Genomic DNA, 25,499 nt, shown 5'->3' on the forward strand with positions numbered 1-25,499 from the left:
ATAAAATAGTTATTACAAATTTTCTTTAATTATTTATATTTATTAGGTTAATTAATAATAAATTCAAAAAGTACAAAATTTTGAAATTTTCTTCATATATTAATTGATAAATATTCTTAAAAATAACGTTACCTTCACATGTAATTAAATAAATAATAATTAATGCTATAGACATATATGATAAAAAAAATTACGATTAAATAAATAATGATTAATACTATAAACATATGATAGGTAATTGCATTTTTAAATAAAATTTGATGTACTTAAATCCACATATCTAAATAAAAAAAAAGAACATAAAGAAGAGTTGTAATGAAAATATGTCATTTTAATTTTATTTTAGTATCATAGACACAACCATAAATATCAAATTTTCCAAAAGTTACAAGGGTTCACAATAGAAATCGAAAGCTTTAATGGTTCATCAAATAAACTAATTTTTATGTGGTTTCATTAAAAGGTTGTAATAATTCATTTAAATATATTTTTGTAATTAAAATCTAGTAAATAATAATTTATGAAGATTTTATCCAAGTGATGTGAACTTAAATATTAAATATAGCAAATGTTGCAGTGATTCAATTAAATAGGTTAGAATAATTTAGTTTAATATATTTTAATAAATAAAAATTCATAATTTATGAAGAACTATACTCAGATACTGAATATAATTAATAATTACTTCATCTGTCTCTAATAGACTGATGTTTTAATACTTTTCTTGTTCCTAAAAGATTGATGTTGTACATTAAAATAATAAATTAATTTTTTTACTTTATATTTTTTTCACATGACATGTTATCTAAGGTTTATATTTTCTCTTTCTACCAAAAAGTAATTATAAATTAATTTATAGATAAAAATTAAACTTTTCTTAATATATGTGAAATGGTCAAAATATCAATCTATTAGAGACATAAGGAGTACAACGATTCATAAAATTAATCAAAATTGCAATAGATTTCTCACAGTGATGATGTAAAAATTATGTATGTTGATAAATAATTTATAGAGTAGAGAATGACATTGAAAATTGAATTTCAAATTATTTTGATTCATCATATTATGAAGAGACAAAAAATTTTAAAGAGACGCAACCGTAGAAGTTTCTGTCAAATAATAAATAAATAAAATAGTTGATGAAAAGCTATAACGAAAAGATGCAATTGTTAATTGCATTTATTCAGATTTTTGAAAAAACTGTGTTGAGTAGAAATTTTTAAAATTTTCTAAAAGAAAAACAATATATAATTTTTTAAGATGTGTACCTTTGAATTGAAAAGAAAGTTTGAAAATTTCACAAAAGAAGAAAATATATAGATGTTTAAAGGTTTCTAAAAAAAAGAACAAATATATAGATATCTAAAGATGTGAATATTTGAATAGACACAACTCTTTGTAAGAGACACACCTTTACATTCAACAGACGCAAATTTTAAAAGAGACGCAACCGTAGAAGATCCTGTCTAAAAATAAATAAATAAAATATTTATGAATTGTATAAAAGATGCATCTGTTCTTCGCATTTATTCGGATTTATGAAAAATCTTTGTTGAATAGGAAGTTTGAAAATTATGTAAAACAAAAACAAATATATAATTTTTTTAAGATGTGTACCTTTGAATTGAAAAGAAAGTATGAAATTTTCACAAAAGAAGAATATATATATATATATATTTTTTTCTTTCTAAAGATGTGAACATTTGAATAGACACAACTGTTTGTAAGAGACACAACTTTACATTCAACGGATGCAACTTTTTAAAGAGATGCAACCATAGAATTTTTTTGTCAATAAATTAATAAATAAAATATTTTATGAAAAGGTATAACGAAAAGATACAACTGTTCTTCGCATTTATTCAGATTATTAGTTTAATATATTTTAATAAATAAAAATTCATAATTTATGAAAAATTATTCTCAGATATTGAATATAATTAATACTTATTTCATCTGTCTCTAATAGATTGATGTTTTAATATTTTTCTTGTTCCTAAAAGATTGATGTTGTACATTAAAATACTAAATTAATTTTTTCACTTATATTTTCCTCCACATGACAGGTTATCTAAGGTTTATATTTTCTCTTTCTACCAAAAAGTAATTATAAATTAATTTATAGATAAAAATTTAACTTTTTCTTAATATATGTGAAATGGTCAAAACATCAATCTATTAGAGACATAGGGAGTACAACAATTCATAAAATAAATCAAAATTGCAATAGATTTTTCACAGTGATGAGAAATCATTTTTACATAATTTTAACAATGATGTAAAAATGATTTCTCATCACTGTGAAAAATCTATTGCAATTTTGATTTATTTTATGAATTGTTGTACTCCCTATGTCTCTAATAGATTGATGTTTTGACCATTTCACATATATTTCAGATTTATGAAAAAAAAACTGTGTTGAGTAGAAATTTTGAAAATTTTCTAAAAGAAAAACAATATATAATTTTTTAAAGATGTGTACCTTTGTATTGAAAAGAAGGTTTGAAAATTTCACAAAAGAAGAAAATATATAGATGTTTAAAGATTTCTCAAAAAAGAACAAATATATAGATATCTAAAGATGTGAACATTTGAATAGACACAACTCTTTGGAAGAGACACATCTTTACTTTCAACAGACGCAAATTTTAAAAGAGACGCAACCGTAGAAGTTTCTGTCTAGAAATAAAGAAATAAAATATTTATGAATTGTATAAAAGATGCAACTGTTCTTTGCATTTATTCAGATTTATGAAAAATCTTTGTTGAATAGGAAGTATGAAAATTATGTAAAACAAAAACAAATATATAAATTTTTTAAGATGTGTACCTTTGAATTGAAAAGAAAGTATGAAATTTTCACGAAAGAAGAACCGATATATATATTTTTCTAAAGATGTGAACATTTGAATAGACATAACTGTTTGTAAGAGACACAATTTTACATTTAACAGATGCAACTTTTTAAAGAGACGCAACCTTTTAAAGAGACGCAACCATAGAATTTTTGTCAATAAATTAATAAATAAAATATTTTATGAAAAGGTATAACGAAAAGATACAACTGTTATTTGTATTTATTGAGATTGCTATTATTATACATTATTATCATATGTTAAAAAGAAAGTTTAAAAATTTCCCAAAAGAAGAACAAATATATATAATCCTAAAGACATGTACATTTGAACTAAAAGAAAAGTTTGAAATTGTTACAAAAGAAAAAAAAAATTATATAAATTACTAATGATAAGAATATTTGAATAGACAGAATTGCTAAAGATGTGAACATTTGAATAGATACAATTGTTCGTAAAAAACACAACTGTTTGTAAAAGACACAACTCTACATTCAACAGATGCAACTTTCTAAAGAGATGCAACCGTAAAAGAAAAATTTAATAAAAAGTTACGATGAAAAGACGCAACTGTTCTTCTCATTTATTCATATTGCTAATATTATATACACAAGTCACAGCTATTTGTAAGAGACATAACTCTACATTCAATAGATGCAACTTTCTAAAAAGACGCAACCATATAATTTTTTTGTCAAAAGAATAATTAAATAATATTTTTTAATGAAAAGTCACGATGAAAAAATGCAACTGAATTTTTTTAATGAAAAGTCACAACTTTTTGAACAAAAAGTCACAATGAAAAGACTCAACTGTTCTTTGCATTTATTCATATTGCTAATATTATATACAAAAATCTCAATTGTTTGTAAAAGACAAAACTCTACATTCAACAGATGCAACTTTCTAAAGAGACGCAACCATATAATGTTTTTGTCAAAAGAATAATTAAATAATATTTTTTTAATGAAAAGCTACGATGAAAAGATGCAACTGAATTTTTTTTAATAAAAAGTCATAATTTTTTTAATAAAAGGTTACAATGAAAAGACACAACTGATCTTCCCATTTATTCATATTGCTAATATTATATACAAAAGTATTCACATTTAATCATATTGTTAATATTATATACAAAAGTCACAACTGTTTGTAAGAAACACAATTGTACATTCAACAGATACAACTTTTAAAAGAGACGCAACCATATAATTTTTTTGTTAAAAGAATAATTAAATAATATATTTTTTAATGAAAAGTCACGATGAAAAGATTCAACTTAATTTTTTTAATGAAAAGTCATAATGAAAATATACGACTGTTCTTCACATTTATTCAGATTGCTATTATTATATAGATTAACGTTTTTTTAAAATGTTTTTTAGGGATTTTTTTTTCCTATGATTTAAGCACATAATACCTGCGCTGGTTAGTATCATTTTGAGTTGATTCAGTCTAAACGGAATCATACAAGAAACTTGGAAGATGTAAAACTCTCTATCTTGCATAAACCTGCCTGTCAAAAAGCATTTTCTGCAAATAAGTCAATTGAATCTTGAGTCCTTCAAACATGGAATCAGCTGTCACTTTATTTAAAGAATTAATGCAGAACTAGCAATCACTGAGACATGATAACCGTGTATCAAAGTAGTGTAATAATCTAAAATATTCTTCCATTAGCAGAATCTGATAGAGAACCGATTGGTTCATTGTTGAGACGAAGCGATTCTTGTTAAGTAAATGTGAGAAGTACACGGGAAAGAAAATGATGACATTGTTCAACAACGTGATTTAGGAAACAATGAAATAAGTCGTTCACAATTTAAATGTGAGGAAGGAAAAAAATGAAAGGCCTTATTGAAACTGTTATCTCTCTTCAGGACACTAAGACATCTCTGAAAGCTCAGAGCAAGCCCACAACATATACGTCTAAGCTCAGAGTCAGTCACCTTTAACCTTCAGAGCCCATCACGACCTGTCAAAGATCCACTCGAACTTAGAGCTACTAAACATATTATTATTATTGAATCACAGTGAAATCTGTTTCTCCAATCAAAGAAGAAAATTGTCAATATTGTTATCTTCCATATACAAACATCTCCGTAGCCATCAATAGCAGATGATACATTGTTATCTTCCCTCATTGATCTTGGCTCCAAGCATTGGCTTAGAGTCCCTGTATCTGGGTGATATTTCAGTTCCACACGCCATAAAGCTCGTGGAGTACCCTGTTGTGCCTTTGGTTTGAAAGCCGCTGAGAGAGGAGCCTGTCGTGTCATCAAATCTCCAGTCGGTAAGGTAGCCTGGCTTTGACGTGACATCACTGACTTCAACATCTCCTGACAGCATGCCCACCACTCGTGACATTGGTGGTCTCAAGACATGAGATGTCTGTGTGCACAACAGAGCAATGCAAATCATGCGCTTCGCTTCTTCCATGTTGAAATCAGTCAGCTCATCATCAATAAGTTCAACGTCACGGCCTTGCTCGTGTAGATTCCATGCCTGTATACAAGAAATACACAAGGATTATTGGCTTTTGCCATTCTCAAACTTCCTTCACTAACAATCAATCATAATACGCAAGGACGTACCCATTCAAGAAGATATTTCTTTTCCTCCTCCATGTTCTCATCAGAGTTTTGCCTTCCACTCACTAGCTCCAGAGCCACAACACCAAAGGCATACACATCCGTTTTTTCTGTTAGATGTCCACGCATGGCATACTCTGGCGCAAGATACCCACTGCATTGATACAACAACACCACGAACAAGTGTTACTAATCTGTAATTGTGATGCAAACCCAAGGTCAGGGTTTGTAGATTACTTACATTGTCCCTGCTACTCGGGTGCTTATGTGGGTTTTCTTGTCATCGTATAGTTTCGCAAGCCCAAAATCAGAGACTTTTGGGACCAGTTTGGAGTCAAGCAAAATGTTACTGGCCTTCACATCTCTGTGTACTATGCGAACACTCGCCTCTTCATGGAGATAAACTAGACCTCGGGCAACTCCAAGACATATCTCATAACGGGTTGACCAATCAAGAAGTAAAGTCCTATTCCCTGCAACATCCAAACCAAGGGCATATTGAGTACTTTAGCTTGGCAAAAGCAGGGAGTCATTTTTCTGTTCATTACCAAATAATGCCTGATCGAGACTTCCATTAGGTAGATACTCATACACGAGCAAACGATGCTCTCCTTCAAAGCAGCACCCGTAAAGTTTTACTAGGTTGCGATGTAGAACTGCAGAAATTGCTACAATTTCTGCAACAAACTGTCCCTTCCCTTGCCGGGATCCAACTGACAACAGCTTCACCGCAACCTCTCTTCCATCATTTAGGTTTCCCTATTGAATGTTTTAATCAAAACAAAACGTACTAAAAGTTATTACATCTATTCTTTCCTAGTATATCTAAGAATATACAGATACTTCGTCCATTTCAGTGTGGGACTTACCTTATAAACAGCCCCAAATCCTCCTTCTCCAAGCTTGTTTGAGGGATCAAAATCTTGAGTTGCACTTTTAAGTTCCGAGTAAGTAAAGGTGTAAGGTTTTACGTCCATACTAAGTAGTTCTGCAAGAGACAATGTCGGTTCTTAAATAAATCAATTTAAAAGATGATACTCATATTTAATTTTTAGGGCCAAAATTCTTCAACTCAAGGGCATTTTGTGTTCTTATTACATATATACCTTCATCATCTGTGTACCACTTTCTTCTTTTTCGGATAATGAACATGACCACACCCGCAAAGATGCTTAAAAATCCTATGCCAACAATGATGCCCACAATGGTACCAGTCCTGTTCTTTCCTTTAGATGGTGTCCTATTAGCCACAGTTGGTCTGAAATCTGAACAGGAATCCGTCACACTTAGGGACTAGCTAGCATCTGAAGATAGTGAAAATCAGGAAGGAGAAAGAATTCTCCCTTTGCGTTACCTGGTGTTGCATTAACGGCTGATATTAATGGTCCATAAGCCCCTTGGATAGGAATACAACATGTTCCTTTCCCAGCCCAGAAAAGATGAATCTCGAGGTAATTTTCTGATACATTTGCTTTATATTCTCTCTGAACTGCTCGAACAGTAGAGTCACCAGCTGTTCTGCGTATATCAAAATCCTTCTCAACAAGTCTTCCCTGGAAAAACAGAGATAAATCTTAGAATTCATCAGAACCAAAAAGTTAAATTGCAAAGCAGAAAGCTCGATCAAGAGGTGCAGACCTGGACATAAATGTCAAATCGTCGTCTTCCAATACCTTTCCAAGTGTTAGAACCTTCAATTTGTATTTCAGCAAACTGGAGTGTTACAGTGTAGCCTCCATTTTCTAGCCCCAACCCATAATACCTCAGGGAAGATGCAGAAAGTCTTGCTGACTGGAAAAGTTCTGGATCCAAAGTGTTGATAAACTGTGATTGTGAAGTCGCTATGTATATATTGCTACTTCCGGAAAAAAGTCCTACACTACTGACTGCCCATCTCTGACCAGCACTCACAATAAATGAAGCTGGTCCAAGATTCTCGTCATCCTTCTCAAATAGTGCTTCTCTAACAGATCTTTTCTCTGGGCCTCCGCAGTTGATCGAAAAGTTAGAATCTAGACACCAATCAATACAGAAATGCTTAAACAATTTTTTCCAATTCCAATTGTCCATGTGTTTGTTTACTGCACATGTAGGATAACAAAATATATCTCTGTTACACTTACAGATTCCTTTGCCTTGATTGCAGGGGAATTTTTTCTGCAGGCAGATCAGTCCTGGTAAAACCCTTTTAACAAAAGTAAAATATTTAAGAAAAAGATGATAAGTCGTTGCAGAAAAATAAAAAGACCGAAAAGAGAAACATATTGCACCAACAGGGACTTTTTTTAAGAAAATCACCTGTTGTCAAGACCTTCTAATGTGAAGTTGTTAGCAACTAGGTTACTGCACAAATAACATACAGTGTTGTTCAATATTCCTTAGCACATGATTATAATAAAAAAATCGAATAAAAAGCTTCATGCTGGATATGAAGAAACCTAATCAATATACATAAAAGAAAATTCTGAGACTGAAACACACCTTGAATAAAAGATGAGATATAGTGTTTTGTTACTTACAGTTTCAAATTTGGTAAGCTGACCCATGAAGGAAGACTTCCAGACAAATCATTGTACGACACATCTCTATAAGCATAAAAGCGCAATAATCAGGAGAATCTGTAATTATGTTAACAAACGCTTTTAAAGATGAAACAATTTTATAAAAGATTTCGTTACTCACATATTGCTCAAAGACTGTATCTTTTGAGTGGGCAAGGAACCATTCAACGTGTTGTTTCCCAGAAACCTATTATAAAACAACAATTGGTATCTATAATAATCCCGGTAGTTGTACATAAAGACCCTAAAGAAGCAGAAAAAAGTATCGTCTTACAAGTGAGTAAGTAAACTCAAGTTGAAAAGTGAAGCCGGAATCGGTCCATGTAGTTTGTTGAAGCTCAAATCACTGGAAAACAGATACAAATTACTTCCACTTGTTGGAAAACAGACAAAAATTGTACGTTAAAACATTAAACTATTCCTGTTTAGTAATGAATTACTAATTTCTTTATCCGCGGTATAAGATCATTTTGTATTCTTGCCATGACTCGTTTTACACAAAAGACCCTGAAACAGTTTTCAGAGCATGTGAAGAAACACTTTGACATATGTACTTACACTTGTTGCAAACTTGAGTATCCTCCAATAGTAGATGGTATTGTCCCAGTGAGATTGTTGTTCCTCAATACTCTGTGGCATATATCATAAATGATAAATATTAAATTCAAGGAGGAGGAAGAAACAGTTCAACAGTACATGAATGGAGTAGAATTTGAATCATGACTCCCTTACAATACACTAAGAGATTTCATGTCTTTGATGAATTCAAGAGATGAGCTTCCATTGGATATATCACCAAGCCTCCTACATATAGAATATGAATATATGGATTATGGAGAAAGGGAAAGATAGAAAAACAGTAAACAATAAAACTTTTGACACAATGCAACGCATACAGTTCTGTCAAAGCAGTTAAGTTGGCAAATGACGATGGAATTGGACCACTCAAACCAGTTCCGAGAATTCTCCTGCAGTAAAACATGTGCCAGTCAGTGAATCCCAAATTTACAATGTAATGGAGGAATTTTTACTGAGTAACATTAATATAAAGCATATAAAAAACAAGATCAACGGTCCATTATAACTCCGTAGAAATGAAATCTTCTTACAATGTAGTAAGTTTCGTCCATTTTCCTATAAAGTCTGGTATCTGACCTGTAACTTCCAGATCAACAAGCCAACTGATACAACATGAAGATTAAAAATCACCCAATGGCAAGACTAAAATGTAAAGTAATAAATAGATTACAAACTTTACAATCCCAACAATAAAGTTTAAACTCGAATTCAATATTGCTTACGCTTGTTCTAGCTCCATAAAATTAGCAAATGATAAAGGTATTCTCCCGCTGAGTCCAGAACTGTCTATGTATCTGCAATAGATGTTAAAAAAAATTGAAAATTTTGAAGTACATAGCTCACTTGTAGATTTGACAGACAGACTCACATCTGCTGTAGTTTTGTACAATTCCCAATCTCGTCTGGTATAGATCCGGAAAAGTTATTTGAACCAATACTACTGCAGAATAAATAAAATAGTGTACATAGGTGTAAGGAACCATCAAAACCTCCAAAAGCAGAGTGATATTTTTTTTCGAATTGGAACAATTAAGAAGCTTACAGTAATCTTAAATCTGTAAGCAAACCGATTTCCTTAGGAAGAGGGCCAGACAAGGCATTGATCCCAAAAGTCCTATATGTGAGAGCGTGAGAGACAAGAAAGTGTAGAAAATTAATCACCAAAAACGAAGAAAAAGGAAGAAGAGGTATTACATCCACTGCATTCGAGTCAGGTTTCCAATTGCAGGAGGCAGTGAGCCTGTGAGAAAATTTTGACCTAGGTTCCTGAAAGATGTGATTTTGAAATGACCAATATTGGATCAAATTAATAGATTTCTCACCATATACAAATATATTAACCTAATGAGGTAAGTGGGTGGTTGTATGAATCAAGAATACGTACAGATTGGTGAGGAATGTCAAAGTCCAGAGCTCTTGAGGTATAGGTCCTTTAACATCTAACGCATAAACCTTGCTGTGAAGAAGACAAACGAAACAACATAGTATATGGAACATGAGTTGAATGAAGCACTAATTCCCAGTGGGAAATTTCGTCGAACACATGGGGTGCAGCAAAAACAAAAATAAAAAATAATAATTAGGGGATTTAGAGGCGTACATGTTGTTTATGCGGCAGATTGTGGAGTTTTCGAAACTACAGTCGCATTTGATGAGAGGATTGAATGCAGTGTTGGTGTCGAGGACACTGGCGTCGATGGCGGCCCCGGTGCAAAGTTCGCCGCTGATGTTCCATTTACTCCGCTCCTGTATCTTCCAAGCCGCGAAGATGGAGTTCAAAGCTCGCGCTGTTTAATTTATCCACAACCACAACGGTCAATTTTTTCTTATTAAGCTTTAACCTTCCTTTTTTTTTTTTTTTTTTTTCTTTTTCCTTTTCGACTCCATATAATATTTTAAAGTCTTAAATTAGTCTAATTACGATTAATCAGGATCCGAGGAATCTTTTCTAAGTTTTAAAACTTTAAATGACAGACCTTCGTCGGGATGAGTAGTGGCTCCGGTTTGGTTTTGAGATCGAACTACGTGAACGGAACCGGCAATACAGAAGTACCACACAATGAGGTGTAAACACGGAGACCTCCGTAGCCTTGTCATCGTCGTCTTGTTACACAAGTAACAAAAACGCTGCTTCTGCCTTGAATTGTAGAAAGAGTTTATTTTGCAGAGGTTTTAGATTTGGTTCCTTTTATGATTCACCAAATAAGACAATAACATTCCTCTGTTCTTCAGTTTAACGATACCGTTGGCAAAACTAGTTAAGAGATGCATTGTGCTAATTTGTACTATTAATCAATTGGTCTTCTAGGGCGATCAAGCTCACGTGCGTGGACCGAGGAGGCCGCCTGCTGTGTCAGCGTTGGCGGCTGCGCTGCGAGTCGTAATTAACTAACGACTAGTAAACATCACCAAAATTAAAAAAGAGGATACCCAAAACATTCAATTCAAGAAAACACAATTAAGTAACGTTTATAAGATTTACGTAATTATTTCAACATGGCTCTTGTTTATAAGATTTACGTCAAGTAAAGTTTGGCGGGTTCTTATGCCTAGCCGCCTAGAGACCCTGAAAAGGACTGGACTGACTTGGTATGGTTCAAAGACTCAAAACCAGACAAACCTAGCGAGGCTTCCAAGTTCCAACCAGGTCCAGGCTTGCTTCATCGTGGATGCAGGTAACATCTGATTGTTGTCTCTGTTACTGGTTCCGTGGAGACTAGAAACCACCTCTTCTTGCATTATCCGTTTACTCAAGTTCTATATAATTCCACCTTCTTTAGGCTAAGGCTTCCATGCACCTACCGGTCCTCGTTATTTGCTTGGACTAAAAGTCAGGAACTCTTCTTTACCTCGAACTCTTCGTTTATTGCTTGTTCACGCTCTGGTATGCACCGTTTCTCTATTGACTATTTTATAAACATAATATAAAAACCACACGTTTCATGAGTCGTTTGAGCTCGTAGAACCACTCATGAAACTGTTCTTATTATATTAGCACTTATTACATCATTAGAATTCCAACACTTATATATACACGTATTACACTGTAGTGAGGAAGTGGGCAACTGAAGGGACGGCATTGATTTGGTTAAAGACATAAATAGAGGGCGGCGCATCACAACGATCAAGTCAAACTCAGAAATTTCATTGTTATTTAATCAAAGTGAAATCTAGAGTATTTCCAATCAAGGAATGATCCTCATATTCACAAACATCTCTATAATTACAGTGAAGGGTCTTTTGTCATCTTCCCTCGTTAATTCCAAGCATTGGCTTAGAGTCGTTATTTCCCTCGGATCCAGGCGCCACAAAGCTCGTGAAGGATTCAGAAACGCCCGTGTCTTTAGTTTGAAAGCCGCTGAGAGAAGAGCCTGTGGTGTCATCAAATCTCCAGTCGGTTAGGTATCCTGGCTTTGACGTGACATCACTGACCTCAACATCTCCTGAAAGCATGGCCACCACTCGTGACATTGGTGGTCTCAAGGCATGAGATGTCTGTGTGCACAGCAGAGCTATGCCAATCATGCGTTTCACTTCTTCCATATTGAATTCAGTCAGCTCATGATCAATAAGTTCAACTTCACGACTTTTCTCGTGTAGATTCCACGCCTGTAAACAAAGGTTACTCGATCAATATAAGAGTTTGCTAAAGGGCACCACCAGATTCACCATTCATGGTCACATATGTTGAAGTTGTGTACATTACCAATAATATCACTCAATTATAACAAGGACGTACCCATTCAAGAAGGTATCTTTTTTCATCCTCCAAGTTCTCATCAGAGTTTGGCCTTCCACTCACTAGCTCAAGAGCCACAACACCAAAGGCATACACATCTATTTTCTCTGTTAGATGCCCACGCATGGCATACTCTGGTGCAAGATATCCACTGCATTGGTACAAAAAACAGCACGAAAATGTGTCATAAGAAAACCAAAATTACAGCCTATGTTGTCAGGGTTTTAGGATACATACATCGTCCCAGCTACTCGGGTACTTATATGGGTTTTCTTGTCATCGTATAGTTTCGCCAGCCCAAAATCAGAAACTTTTGGGACCAGTTTAGAATCAAGTAAAATGTTGCTGGCTTTCACATCTCTGTGTACTATGCGAATCCTCGCCTCCTCGTGGAGATAGACTAGACCTCTAGCTACTCCCAGACATATCTCATAACGAGTTGACCAATCAAGATGTAAAGTTTTATCCCCTGCAACATTCAAATCAATTACAACTACATAATGAGTGCAGGTAGCCTGGCAGAAGCATGGATCGATAAACTATGTCCTGTGCGTACCGAATAGAGCCTGATCAAGACTTCCGTTAGGAAGGTATTCATATACAAGCAAACGATGATCTCCTTCATAGCAGCACCCATAAAGCCTTACTAAGTTGCGATGTTGAACTGCAGAGATTGCTACAATTTCTGCAACAAATTGCCCCTTCCCTTGCCGGGATCCTACCGACAATAGCTTCACTGCTACTTCTCTTCCATCATTCAGTTTCCCCTGTTGAATGTGTTATTTAAAAAAAAAAAAAGTATTACATCTAATCTTCTTTCCTAGTATCTTGAAGAATATACAGATATTTCATCCATTTCGGTATGGGACTTACCTTATAAACAGGCCCAAATCCCCCCTCTCCAAGCTTGTTTGAAGAATCGAAATCTTGCGTTGCACTTTTAAGTTCCGAGTAAGTAAAGGTGAAAGGCTTTACGTCCATACTAAGTATCTCTGCAAGAAAAACGTCGGTTCTAAGAAATCAACCAATTCGAAAGAAGATATTCAAGTTTAAGATTTAATTAGAGGACCCATAGTCTTCGGCTCAAGGGATTGTTTATGTTCCTATTACATCTATACCTTCATCATCTGTGTACCGTTTTCTTCTTTTTCGAATAATGAAGATAGCTACACCTGCAAAGATGCTCAAAAGTCCAACACCAACAATGACACCCACAATAATACCAGTCGTGTTCTTTCGCCGTGATGGTGGCCTATTACCAACAGTTGGTGTGAAATCTGAACATGCATATGTAACACTTAGGCACTAACTAGCATCTGAAGATAGTGAAAATCAGGATGGAGAAAGAATTCTCCCTTTGCGTTACCTGGTGTTGCACTGACGGCTGATATTAATGGTCCATAAGCCCCTTGGATAGGAATACAACATGTTCCTTTCCCAGCCCAGAAAAGATGAATTTCGAGGTGATTTTCTGATACATTTGCCTTATATACTTTCTGAATTGCTCGAACAGTAGAGTCACCAGCTGTTTTACGTACATCAAAATCCTTTTCAACAAGTCTTCCCTGGAAAAACGGGGCTATATCTTAGTATTTATCACCAAATATGGAAAAAGATCACTTCTAAAGCGGAAAGCTTGATCAACTAGTGCAGACCTGGACATAAATGTCAAAACGTCGTCTTCCTAAACCTTTCCAAGTGTTAGAAGTAGAACCTAGAATTTGTATTTCAGCAAACTGAAGTGTTACGGTATAGCCTCCATTTTCTAGCCCCAACCCATAATACCTTAGGGAAGATGCAGAAAGTCTTGCTGACTGAAAAAGCTCGGAGTCCAAAGTGTTGACAAATTGTGATTGCGAAGTAGCTTTGTATATATTGCTGCTACTTCCAGCAAAAAGTCCTACACTACTGGCTGCCCATCTCTGACCAGCACTTATGGCAAACGAAGCTGGTCCAAGTTCCTCGTCCTCCCTCTCAAATAGTGCTCCGTTAGTTGACCTTATCTCTGGGCCTCCGCAGTTGATCGAAAAGTCAGAATCTATTTACCAGTCAATAGCAAAAACCTTTTAACAATTTTTTCTTCCAATAGTAGATACAAGCATTGTACATGTGTTTGTTATACTTACAGACTCCTTTGCCTCGATTGCAGGGGAAATTCTTCTGCAGGCAATTAAGTCCTGATAAAACCCTTTTAACCATAAAAAACAGAAATTTAAGAAAGAAATTAGAAGTTGTTTATACACAACGAGAAACATACTAGAATTTCAAGCGTCAGCAAGAACATATTTAAATTCACCTGTTGTCATCTTCCAATGTGAAGTTGTTAGCAATTAGGTTGCTGCACAGATAACATATAGTTTTGTTTATTATTCCCTAGCATATAGTGTTGTCATTTGTGAGACTGAAATTATATAGTGTTTTGTTTACTTACAGTTTTAATTTTGGTAAGCTGACCCATGAAGGAAGACTTCCAGACAAATCATTATACGACACATCTCTGTAAGTAAAGAAAAACATAGTTAAAATTTATTGAATATGTAATAAATTCCAACCCAACTGACTATCTTGGCAAGTCTTCCGTGTCACCAAGACTGGAACCTTATTCAACTAAAATCGGAGTCCAGTAAATATATCAGGAGGATCTCTTAACAATCACTCCACAACATTAGGTGTTTGCCTTTTAATGGATTTTGTTACTCACATATAGCTCAAAGACTGGCTCTTTTGAGTGGGCAAGGAACCATTCAACGTGTTGTTTCCCAGAAACCTGATATAAGGACAACAAATATGTTTCAGAAATATACGGGTAGTTATACATAGAGATCCAAAAGAAGCAGAAAACATATCATCTTACAAGTGAGTAAGTCCAATTAAGTTAAAAAGTGAAGCCGGAATTGGTCCATGTAGTTTGTTGAAGCTCAAATCACTAGAAAACAAACAAAATTACACGGTAAAAAATTAAACTATTTCTGTTTAGTAATGAATGAGGAAGAATATAAAAATTATTATCAGCAGATTAAGATCATGTCGTATTCTTTCCGTGACTTTTGATAATCATCTCACTCTTTTTTGAAAACAGCTTTCAGAGCATTTGAAGAAACACATTGACATATGTACTTACACTTGTTGCAAACTAGAGTATCCTCCAATAGTAGATGGTATTGTCCCAGTGAGATTGTTGTTCCTCAATACTCTGTGGCATATATCATAAACATTAAATTCAAGGAGGAGGAAGAAACAGTTAAACAGTGCATGAATGGAGTAGAATTTGAATCATGACTCCCTTACAATACACTAAGAGATTTCATGTCTTTGATGAATTCAAGAGATGAGCTTCCATTGGATATATCACCAAGCCTCCTACATATAGAATATGAATATATGGATTATGGAGAAAGGGAAAGATAGAAAAACAGTAAACAATAAAACTTTTTGACACAATGCAACACATACAGTTCTGTCAAAGCAGTTAAGTTGGCAAATGACGATGGAATTGGACCACTCAAACCAGTTCCGAGAATTCTCCTGCAGTAAAACATGTGCCAGTCATTGAATCCCAAATTTACAAGGTAATGGAGAATAATTCTCTACTGAGTAAAATTAATATAAAGGATATAAAAAACAAGATCAACGGTCCATTATAACTCTGTAAAAATGAAATCTTCTTACAAGGTAGTAAGTTTGGTCCATTTTCCTATAAAGTCTGGTATCTGACCTGTAACTTCCAGATCAGCAAGCCAACTGATACAACATGAAGATTAAAAATCACCCAATGGCAAGACTAAAATGTAAAGTAATAAATACTAGATTACAAACTTTCCAATCCCAACGATAAGTTAATACTCAAATTCAATATATCTTACGCTTGTTCCAGGTCCACGAGATTAGCAAATGATAAAGGTATCCTCCCGCTGAGCCCAGAACTATCTATGAAGCTGCAATAGATGGAAGAAATCCTTTAAAAATTAACTAAATTGAGAATTTCGTTGTCGGTAATCACTATATGATTTCTGAGGTTAAGGATTTCCTATCAAAATCATAACCAGGAAATAAATACATAAAAGACTTGTCGACTTGACAGATACACTCACATTTGCTGAAGTTTTGCACAATTTCCGATCTCATCTGGTATAGAACCGGAGAAGTTATTTGAACTAATACTACTGCAAAAAAAAACATACATATGTAGAAGGAACCGTCAAAATCTTTCAGAAGCAGTCTGAAGAGACTATCATATGTAAACAATGAAGAAGCAACCTGGGCTTACAGTAATCTTAGATCTGTTAGGAAACCAATTTCCTTAGGAATAGGGCCAGACAACGCATTGATCCCAAAAGTCCTACGCGATAAACATTTGAGCGTGAGAGACTCGACATTATTAATTGAAGGCGTTAGAAAAACACCACAAAAAGAAGACAAAGAAGGTTTCACAGGCTTTACATCCATTGCATTCGAGTCAAATTTCCAATAGCTGGAGGCAGAGAGCCTGTGAGAACATTTTGACCCAAGTTCCTGAAAGAAGGAGAAAACAAAATGTGATTTTGAGGTTCCATTCTGATAGATTCTGTGCGGCATAATAGCTGAAGCAATGATGTTTCTGAATGTGAATGTTCTTTTTGTAGCTAGCCAATATAGAATCAAGTGACATTGTTGATGAAACCATACAGATTTGTGAGGTATTTCAAAGTCCAGAGCTCTTCAGGTATAGGCCCTACAACTTCCCTCGCAAAAACCTTGCTGTCAAAACAACAAGGAGAAGAATTTGAGACTTGACATAATAAACTGAAGCATAGTGTTACGGTTACCGCATGAAATCGGAAATCATTCGAGGAAAAAGAAAATATATATATATATATATATATATATATATACTGTATATAGTAAAAGTCAATTCCCGGTGGGAGAATTCGTCGAACACATGGGGTGCAGCAAAAAGAGGCGTACATGTTGGTGATGCGACAGATTGTGGAGTTTTCGAAACTGCAGTCGCATTTGATGAGAGGATTGTATGCAGGGTTGTCGTCGAGGACATTGGGGTCAATGGCGGCGCCGGAGCAAAGTTCGCCGCTGATGTTCCATTTACTCCGCTCCTGTATCTTCCAAGCCGCAAAGATGGAGTTCAAAGCTCGCGCTGTAACGGTCAATTATTATTAGCTCTTTTTCACTAATTACGATTTAACTACTAAACAAATAATGATTGATTACATAAAAACCAAATGTCATTTGATGAATGAAACTAAGTTAACCGGTTTATTTATTAATGGTCATTAAAAATATATATATATATATATATATATTATACTAAACAAGATCTAGGCTACAGCCTTCAATTCGATCGATTGAGTTTGAGCATGTCAAGTGTTCAAACAAGAAGAAGAAGAAGAAGACGACAAGACCTTCGTCGGGATAAGTGGTGGCTCCAGTTCGGTTTTGGGCTCGAACCACTTGAACGGAACCGAAATTACACAAGAAGAACAAGGCGGTGAGAAATAGAGAAGGAGACCTCCGTAGCCTGAGCATCGTCGGCACCAAAATTTCTAGGGCGAAGAAGATTATGTGAGAGAGAGCCGCCAAAACTAGACGGAGGAGTTTCTACTTTGATTCAAATAATGGTGTTTATGTTGGACTTTCAAGAGATAATTGCAATTTTGCTCGATTTGAATTTAACTAATGGTCTAACCAACACACTAATCCCTCCTTCGCGAGACGCAAGACGGTGTCAGTCACGCGCCTCATCTTTTGAAGGAACAAAGCATGTGGAGCGCACGCGTGTGAAATCGAGGGTGTGTTTCCATGTCAACGGAGATTTTTCAACAATGGCGGCTGCGATACAAAGTACAAAGTGTGTATGTAAGCAACACCACCCCCTTTGGACCTTGACACTAAATTCCAATGATGATTTGGTCTTCAGGAAGTATAATGTTAATAATGGGACCAAAGACAATTTATCCCGGAGAAGAAGAAATAAAGCACATATATGTAGCTAGATATATATGTTAAAGTACGACAACGGTATGTAACAGTATAAAAGTAAGCAAGACATAAGCTTTGTTAACGGGGTTTGGATAACCTACATCCCCGGGACCAAGTCCAGAATTTATTATCTAGAAGTAGAACTTCAACAATACCATCAACAGATCTCTCTATCTTATTCATGGGGTGACGCCACACATCTTGTGTGTATCTTTCAATAATACCTAAGACGCGCACCTCTCTATGAAACGCTCTCTTGGTATTTATAACAATGGCTCAACCCTAGAGTTAACAACTTTCCTATTCTGAACCGGTAAACTAACATATTTAGATAACTCCTAAATAGAATTAATCATAATTCCGTAACTCGGTAGGATTAGTATAGCTTGCACCTCAAGCTTTCTTCAAGCTTATACCAACATTCTTCCTCTTAAGCTTGAAATCTTTTTCTTCCAAATCTCTCATGCCAATGAGATCCCTCATTTCTTTAAACTCGTTTCATTCCCGGAGTTCCAAGTCTTGGCAGGCTAGGTTCCCGTTTCTTCCTCTTCTTAACCTTCTTTCCCTTCACAGCTCTTTGCATATTCATTCGGCTCTTGTTTCTAGTCTTCTTGTTTTTATAGCAAAACCCAAACGTTTGCTCTCTCTTTCTTTTGCAGCCAAGACAGATGGGCCAGCTTCTCCTTAAGTGATAGGATCTCCCTAGGATAGAAACTCTGATGAAGGCTGTAGACTGATGAATGATGATGAGAATCGGTGATGATGGTGTCACTACAAGAAAACAGTCGATTAGCGACTACAAGTAGTGACTACATTTGTAGTCGCCAAAAATAACGACTAGATAGTGACCATTTTGCGACTAAGTTGTGACTACAGTAATTTAGTCGCCAATCAGTCTCTACTTTACCGACCACAGTAGATAGTCGTACTATAGTCGTCAATTTAGCGACTATTCTACGACTCATTCGGCGAGTCATTAAATAGTCACCCCGTAGTCGCCAAATAGTCATAAAATACAGTTAAAAAACGTGGTTTTTTTTGTGGGGGCCAACTGATATTGAGTAGTCGCCTATTAGTGGCATAGATGTAGTCTTTAAAAACAAATTGCACCCATTTGTCTCCTTCATTCCAACACAATTGTCTTTCCTTCCCCAAAAAAAAATGTAGATCACAACCAAAAATTTGACTTTATAAAACCTTTTATTTTCTCCTTTTATATTCTCCAAAAATATATATATATATATAGTTCTTAAAAAAAACACAATATATATATATATATAATGGCGGGAAATTTTTCATTAGAATTCGAATTAGTGGGGTTGGACCAATTCTCGTTTGGAAATAGCCAAGATACAGTTCAGAATAGTGGCGGTAAGTTTTTCTGTCCATGTAGTGTTTGCAAGAACAATAGATGTCTCTCGGGTAGAAGAGTTATGATGTATCTGTTTGATGCATTTAAACGATCGTGAAGTAACTGTCATACGAAAGAATCTGTCGGCAATAGAAGGGAAAGTAGAAGAAGAAAACAAACATATGTTTTAAGAAGCCTATCATTTTCTTACTTTTATTCACAAACAATATTTGCATAGGATTTCTTATGAATATGCTCTATTTAAAGCATCTATATAGGTTATATATAGAATCTTTTCCTTATTTCTTTTTTTTTTTTGTTTCAATATTCATTAAGGATTAATAAGTACTAAAATAATTTATGTAAATTAAGATAGAAATTATAATAATAAAATTAAGATATAATTAAGATAGAAATTATAATAATAAAATTAATTTATTATTTTAGTTATTATTATAATTAAGATAGAAATTATCATTACAAATTCTTAATTATTATTATAATTAAGATAGAAATTATATATAGAATCTTTTCTATCTTAATTTTATTATAGAAATTATAATTATAATTATAAATTAATTTTATTATTATAATTTCTATCTTAATCATAATTTATATCTTAATTATAATTTTAAGGCCCATTAACTAACCTAAACCCATTAACCCACTAACTAACCTAAACCCATTAACCCACTAACTATATAATCGTGAAAACCCTAATCTCACACACAACCCTAATCTCTCGAAACTCAACTCTATCGCCTCTCTCGAAACTCAACTCTATCGCCTCTCTCAAACCCTAATCTCACAACACAACCCTAATCTCTTCGAATCTATCAGTTTCAATCACCAACAAGATGCCACATCGAGGGAAGAAGAGGAAGGTTGGTACTAACGTTACTCAGAGAGCGACGGGGGCACCACCAAATCGACGGCCTAATACTCTGCCCAATCGGTACAACTTCACGCCGGCGGGACAAGATCCTCCTCCTCTGTAGACGCCTGAAGCACAAGTCAGCGGTTTGCAACGACAGTCTCCAGCCCAGATCCGGAACTATCCTCCGCCGCAACAACTTTTTCAGAACTCGTCTACACATCCACCTCCACCCGAGCTACACCGGACTCCTTCAGAAGAAGTCCACTTCAATCCACGGACTCAGGGAAGAAGTCGGGATGTCTCTCCGCCTTCTCCAGTTCGACCCTCTCAAACTCAGGGGAGAAGTCAGGCGAGAAGTCAGGCGAGAAGTCAGGACAGAAGTCGGGAAGTCTCTCCACCTTCTCCTGTTCGACGCTCTCAAACTCAGGCGAGAAGTCAGTCGCATCCATCGCATCCATCTTCTCAAGGGAACAACTTTGAAGAAGAATCTTCTCCGGTGTTGCCCGAACTACAGTCGAATGTGTTGCATGCTCTAAATGCATTGCTTGTGGTTCCAGACAGGGATAAGTTCACCACTGTCCTCTCTCCCACACCCGTACCGAACACCCAATGGTATGATTTTCCTCTTCACATGCGAATAACAATGATTGTGGTTTGTCTTGTGCGAATAGAAATGGTTGTTGGTCTTGTCTTAGGCGAATAGAATTGGTTGTGGTCTTGTCTTGTGCGAATAGAATTGGTTGTGGTCTTGTCTTGTGCGAATAGAAATGGTTGTGTCTTGTCTTGTGCGAATAGAATTGGTTGTGTCTTGTCTTGTATTGATCTCATATCTGTTGGTTTGTCTTGTGCGAATAGAATTGGTTGTGGTCTTGTCTTGTGCGAATAGAAATGGTTGTGTCTTGTCTTGTGCGAATAGAATTGGTTGTGTCTTGTCTTGTATTGATCTCATATCTGTTGGTTTGTCTTGTGCGAATAGAATTGGTTGTGGTCTTGTCTTGTGCGAATAGAAATGGTTGTGTCTTGTCTTGTGCGAATAGAATTGGTTGTGTCTTGTCTTGTGCGAATAGAATTGGTTGTGTCTTGTCTTGTATTGATCTCATTTCTGTTGGTTTGTCTTGTGCGAATAGCAATGACTGTTGATCTTACTTATTTTATTGGTTCATGTGTATGGAGGTTTACTCGTGACAAAGGATCGAAACTTGTTCGGAAGATTACTAAAATTCTTCAAAACAAATTCGAAGGTCCCTTCTACAGCTGGACATGTGTGCCGCGGGACAAACAAGAGAGATACTTTCTTGAGTTCGCGGTAAGGATGCATCCTGTTTACATAGCTTTCATACATAGCCTTCATACATAGCTTTACATTTTTTCTTTTCACTCACAATAGCTCATTTTTTTCTAGAAAACCCACACTTGGGATCCTTTGATAACCGGGACTGTTCAAGCTTACTTTGAGGGAATCTGTCAAAACCGGATCAAAGACATGGTTAGCGGTGTGAGGACTAGTCGAGTTCAACCAAACTGGATTGGCGACACTCTCTGGATGACGATGGAGGATTACTGGGACACTGAAGAAGCACAACAGAGGAGTAAAACCTACTCTGATGCCCGTATGTCTGACCGTAACGGCCTAGGTCCTCACGTCCACCTCTCAGGGCCAAAGTCGTATCGACAGCTTCAAGACGAAATGGTTAAGTAGCTGTTATTTTTGCCACTTTCAATTCTTACATAGCTGTTGTTTTTTTAGTTAATCTCTGTTTCTTGGCTAACATTGCAGGTTGAGGAATTGGGAAGAGAAGTCCGACTTGGTGAGGTGTTTATCAAGGCACATACAAAGCCTGATGGTACATATGTTGATCGGAAGGCAGAGAAGATTGCAGGAACTTATGAGAAGACTGTTCAAGAGAGGTTGTCTCAGCTGGAGGCAGAGTCTTTTGCTGTGTCAGATGGAGAATCACGGCCACGGGACCTCACAACAGAAGAATATACAGAAATTTTCCTTGAGGTAACTTTTTAAAAATACCAATACACATTTATAGACATGTAGTTTAACTTGTCATCCACTAATCTTAACTTTTCTCTTCTTTTCAAGTCCACTGAGAAAGATACAAGAGGAACACCTTATGGAGTTGGAAGCCTCAAGGACTGCCTTGTCAATGGAAAGCATAAGCAAGCATGTGGCTCTTCTACCTTTGTGGCTCTCGAAGAACAGTTGAAGGAAGCTCAACGAATGATAGAAGAACAGGCTGCTCAACTGCGGAGGCGTGATGCAGAAACAGCTGTGCGTGAAGCTGAGCAATCCAAAGTTATTGCTGCCCAGAAGGACAAGATTGACCATTTATCAATCGTCGAGGAGTTTCTGATGAAAAATGATCCGCGGTTTGAGAATTTCGTTGCAAGCAAACAGACAACCACAGAACCTCTTCCCCAAGATGATCCAGCTCCAACTCCATCAACCGCTGCTTAATAGGTTTCTTCTATGTCTTAACTCTTTTTAGATGAACTCTATCTCACTCTACTCGGATGAACTCTATCTCTTGCTCTTTTGTATGAACTCTATCTCTTGCTCTTTTGTATGAACTCTATCTCTTGCTCTTTTGTATGAACTCATTGCCACTTTTGTATGAACTCTATCTCTCGCTCTTTTGATTTCTGTAACTTGAACATGTATTGTATTTCAATATTTCGATATTATGTCTTTCCAAATTCGAATCTTTCAATTAAAATTGGTATACAAGAATGAAAAGAAGAGGATAATGGGAATGAAAATAAGAGGATAATGGGAAATTAGTATATGAAACTTTCAAATTTTGAAATCAACATCAGTGGCTAAATAGTCGTAACATATAGATTCTGAAATCAACATCAGTGGCCAAATAGTTGTAATGTAGTTTCTAAATAGTCACTACGGTAAGTGACTATATAGCGACTACAACACTTAGTTATTAATTAATCACACTATAGTCGTAATATAGTCGTATTTTAATGACTATGAGATGACTACTTAATGACTATATAACGACTACATCTTTTGGTCGTACATTAGTCGCTAAAAGGCGACTATAAATACGACTACATAAATTAGCGACTATCGATCTCCGACTGCTTGAGTTAGTCGCTATTTGGTCGTAAACGTAGTTTATACGACTACAAAGCGACTAATACTGTAGTCGCTAACCGCCTGTTTTCTTGTAGTGTGTGGAAGTGGCAAATACGGTGGAGATGATGATGCGAGATCGTGAATATTGAGGGATATGGTGATGATCGAATGATAGAACAATGATTAGATGGAGATAGATTATTTAGGTGGTGATATGGATTGTAACAAGTGAAGAGTTTCTGAATCACAAAGTGTATAGAAACCCAGAAATCAAGAACGCATTCAAGAATTCAAATTGAGAGAAGAAAGTTCACAAAACGTGTTTACAACATACTTCTTCGCTAAAGAACAAAAGAGGCGTAGCTTTGGGTTTTAAACACCCTAGGGCTCGACACTCCAAACAACAAGAAGTGCAAAACTAAAACAACAAGACGTTTTAAGGAAATAAGAAAACAGCAAAACGTCCAAGTGACCTGTAGTACTACGGAAGTCACTTGAATTAGTACAGAAGTACATTATTCCCCTTTGGTAATGATTTCTAGATAACTCGACGTAGTGATCCATTTGCCTCATTAAAAACCATGCTGAGAAAACCCATTGGGACAAAACTCAGCTATGGGAAAAAGAGTACAAACTTCACACCTAAGTTACCTAGTCCTCATTACCGGGTGAAATCTTCAAGGTGGATATGTTGAAGACTTGGATCCTTGGTAGGTTGAATGACCCGTCAACTATGAGTGAATGAGCTTCCTTGGCCATCTCCTTAGCTCTTGAATGAGTAATCCTTCCCACCACCTCCGGTTGCTCTGCAGCCTCTGGCTCCTTGCTTGCCACGATCATATCATCCTCCCCCTCTTCAAAAGGATTTGTCCTCAAATCGGAATCTGCATAATAAGGGAGCAAGTCAGAAACATTGAATGTAGATGATATGGTATACTTACCTTGAAGATCAATCTGATATGCATTGTCATTGATCCTCCTGATGACTTCAAATGGGCCATCAGCTCGTGGTAGAAGCTTGCTCTTCCTCTCTTCTGGGAACCTTTCCTTGCGTAAGTGAATCCACACTAAGTCTCCTTCTTCAAAGATGAGCTCCTTTCTACCCTTGTTCGCATGCTTCTCATATTGCTTGGTCCTTTTCTCTATGTTCTCCTTAGCTTTAGCATGTATCCTCCTCACCTGTTCAGCCTTTTCTTTGCCATCAAAGCTACACTTCACACTTAAAGGTAAAGGGATCAAGTCTAGAGGTGATTGTGGATTAAAACCATAAACAATTTCAAAAGGAGAAAACAGGGTAGCAGAATGCTTAGCGTGATTGTATGCGAACTCAACATGTGGGAGACATTCTTCCCATGATTTGAGATTGCTTCTCACTAAGGTCCTGAGAAGTGTAGATAGCGTCCTGTTCACCACTTCGGTTTGTCCATCTGTTTGCGGGTGACATGTGGTTGAGAATGAAAGCTTGGTTCCTAATTTAGCCCATAACGTCCTCCAGAAGTGTCCTAGAAACTTGGTATCTCGGTCAGAGACAATTACTTGAGGCATTCCATGTAGGCGTACTACTTCCCTGAAAAACAAGTTAGCTACAATAACACCATCATCCGTCTTGTGACTTGAAATGAAGTGAGCCATCTTGCTAAACCTGTCAACCACAACAAAAATAGAATCTCTACAATTTCTGGTTCGAGGTAAGCCAAGAACAAAATCCATAGAAATATGAGTCCAAGGTTGAGAAGGAATCCGTAGAGGAGTGTACAAGCCGTGAGGCTGTACCTTACCCTTCGCCATTTTGCAGATGTGGCACCTAGAACAAACCTTCTCAACGTCTTTCTTCATTTGAGGCCAATAGAAGTGTTCTTGCAGTCCAAGT

The 25,499-nt window shown here is 35.8% G+C and overlaps 3 protein-coding genes across 8 annotated transcripts; 1 reads left to right on the forward strand and 2 right to left on the reverse strand.

Annotated features, from left to right (window-relative positions):
* Positions 1 to 4,861: 4,861 nt before the first annotated feature.
* Positions 4,862 to 10,845, reverse strand: LOC104758904 (putative LRR receptor-like serine/threonine-protein kinase At1g56130). 3 transcript variants are annotated; one of them, XR_015586818.1, is made up of 24 exons: positions 10,566 to 10,839; positions 10,190 to 10,376; positions 9,974 to 10,045; positions 9,784 to 9,855; positions 9,632 to 9,703; positions 9,458 to 9,529; positions 9,312 to 9,383; positions 9,120 to 9,191; positions 8,907 to 8,978; positions 8,743 to 8,814; positions 8,569 to 8,640; positions 8,285 to 8,356; positions 8,132 to 8,197; positions 7,969 to 8,034; positions 7,748 to 7,792; positions 7,573 to 7,634; positions 7,088 to 7,461; positions 6,804 to 7,002; positions 6,556 to 6,707; positions 6,319 to 6,437; positions 5,998 to 6,208; positions 5,691 to 5,922; positions 5,453 to 5,603; positions 4,862 to 5,363 (listed from the first exon to the last, which is right to left on the reverse strand). XR_015586818.1 is itself a non-coding variant. In XM_010481876.3 (24 exons), exons 1-24 carry the CDS (start codon positions 10,684 to 10,686, stop codon positions 4,989 to 4,991), a joined length of 3,087 nt encoding a protein of 1,028 aa, XP_010480178.1. In that variant the 5' UTR covers positions 10,687 to 10,845; the 3' UTR covers positions 4,862 to 4,988. The 3 variants fall into 3 exon arrangements, 2 of the variants coding, with proteins under 2 accessions (XP_010480178.1, XP_010480176.1); XM_010481876.3 differs by having other exon boundaries at positions 6,556 to 6,714; positions 10,566 to 10,845; XM_010481874.3 differs by having other exon boundaries at positions 6,556 to 6,714; positions 7,088 to 7,634.
* An 870-nt stretch (positions 10,846 to 11,715) lies between these two features.
* LOC104758906 (putative LRR receptor-like serine/threonine-protein kinase At1g56140) lies at positions 11,716 to 18,095 on the reverse strand. Of its 3 annotated transcripts, none has more exons than XR_015586821.1 (24): positions 17,725 to 18,095; positions 17,273 to 17,459; positions 16,994 to 17,065; positions 16,769 to 16,840; positions 16,596 to 16,667; positions 16,420 to 16,491; positions 16,192 to 16,263; positions 15,998 to 16,069; positions 15,782 to 15,853; positions 15,617 to 15,688; positions 15,450 to 15,521; positions 15,183 to 15,254; positions 15,030 to 15,095; positions 14,760 to 14,825; positions 14,625 to 14,666; positions 14,455 to 14,516; positions 13,984 to 14,366; positions 13,695 to 13,893; positions 13,447 to 13,580; positions 13,202 to 13,320; positions 12,885 to 13,095; positions 12,566 to 12,797; positions 12,329 to 12,479; positions 11,716 to 12,198 (listed from the first exon to the last, which is right to left on the reverse strand). XR_015586821.1 is itself a non-coding variant. In XM_010481879.3 (24 exons), the coding sequence occupies exons 1-24, from the start codon at positions 17,846 to 17,848 to the stop codon at positions 11,833 to 11,835; spliced, it is 3,087 nt and encodes a 1,028-aa protein (XP_010480181.2). In that variant the 5' UTR covers positions 17,849 to 18,095; the 3' UTR covers positions 11,716 to 11,832. The 3 variants fall into 3 exon arrangements, 2 of the variants coding, with proteins under 2 accessions (XP_010480181.2, XP_087351496.1); XM_010481879.3 differs by having other exon boundaries at positions 13,447 to 13,605; XM_087495370.1 differs by having other exon boundaries at positions 13,447 to 13,605; positions 16,586 to 16,667; positions 17,725 to 17,978.
* Positions 18,096 to 20,382: 2,287 nt separating this feature from the next.
* On the forward strand, positions 20,383 to 23,187 carry LOC109131274 (uncharacterized). Of its 2 annotated transcripts, XM_087494398.1 has the most exons (5): positions 20,383 to 21,141; positions 21,703 to 21,835; positions 21,932 to 22,219; positions 22,307 to 22,534; positions 22,622 to 23,187. In XM_087494398.1, the coding sequence occupies exons 3-5, from the start codon at positions 22,013 to 22,015 to the stop codon at positions 22,994 to 22,996; spliced, it is 810 nt and encodes a 269-aa protein (XP_087350524.1). In that variant the 5' UTR covers positions 20,383 to 21,141; positions 21,703 to 21,835; positions 21,932 to 22,012; the 3' UTR covers positions 22,997 to 23,187. The 2 variants fall into 2 exon arrangements, with proteins under 2 accessions (XP_087350524.1, XP_087350523.1); XM_087494397.1 differs by lacking the exon at positions 20,383 to 21,141 and having other exon boundaries at positions 21,416 to 21,835.
* The last annotated feature ends 2,312 nt before the right edge of the window (positions 23,188 to 25,499 follow it).

Source organism: Camelina sativa, chromosome 17 (assembly GCF_030686135.1).
Source record: "Camelina sativa cultivar CO46 ecotype springtype chromosome 17, ASM3068613v1".
Lineage (NCBI taxonomy): Eukaryota > Viridiplantae > Streptophyta > Magnoliopsida > Brassicales > Brassicaceae > Camelina > Camelina sativa.

Coding starts and splice junctions, on each gene's coding strand:
- LOC109131274 (XM_087494397.1), top strand. CDS start 21,539: ATGGTTGTGTCTTGTCTTGTGCGAATAGAATTGGTTGTGTCTTGTCTT. Junction 22,220..22,306: donor GACAGCTTCAAGACGAAATG/GTTAAGTAGCTG, acceptor CTAACATTGCAG/GTTGAGGAATTGGGAAGAGA. Junction 22,535..22,621: donor ATACAGAAATTTTCCTTGAG/GTAACTTTTTAA, acceptor CTTCTTTTCAAG/TCCACTGAGAAAGATACAAG.
- LOC104758906 (XM_010481879.3), bottom strand. CDS start 17,848: ATGCTCAGGCTACGGAGGTCTCCTTCTCTATTTCTCACCGCCTTGTTC. Junction 13,321..13,446: donor ACGGTACACAGATGATGAAG/GTATAGATGTAA, acceptor TTTTTCTTGCAG/AGATACTTAGTATGGACGTA. Junction 12,480..12,565: donor ACCCGAGTAGCTGGGACGAT/GTATGTATCCTA, acceptor GTACCAATGCAG/TGGATATCTTGCACCAGAGT.
- LOC104758904 (XM_010481874.3), bottom strand. CDS start 10,686: ATGACAAGGCTACGGAGGTCTCCGTGTTTACACCTCATTGTGTGGTAC. Junction 9,856..9,973: donor TTGACATTCCTCACCAATCT/GTACGTATTCTT, acceptor CACATCTTTCAG/GAACCTAGGTCAAAATTTTC. Junction 8,035..8,131: donor ATACAGTCTTTGAGCAATAT/GTGAGTAACGAA, acceptor TTATGCTTATAG/AGATGTGTCGTACAATGATT.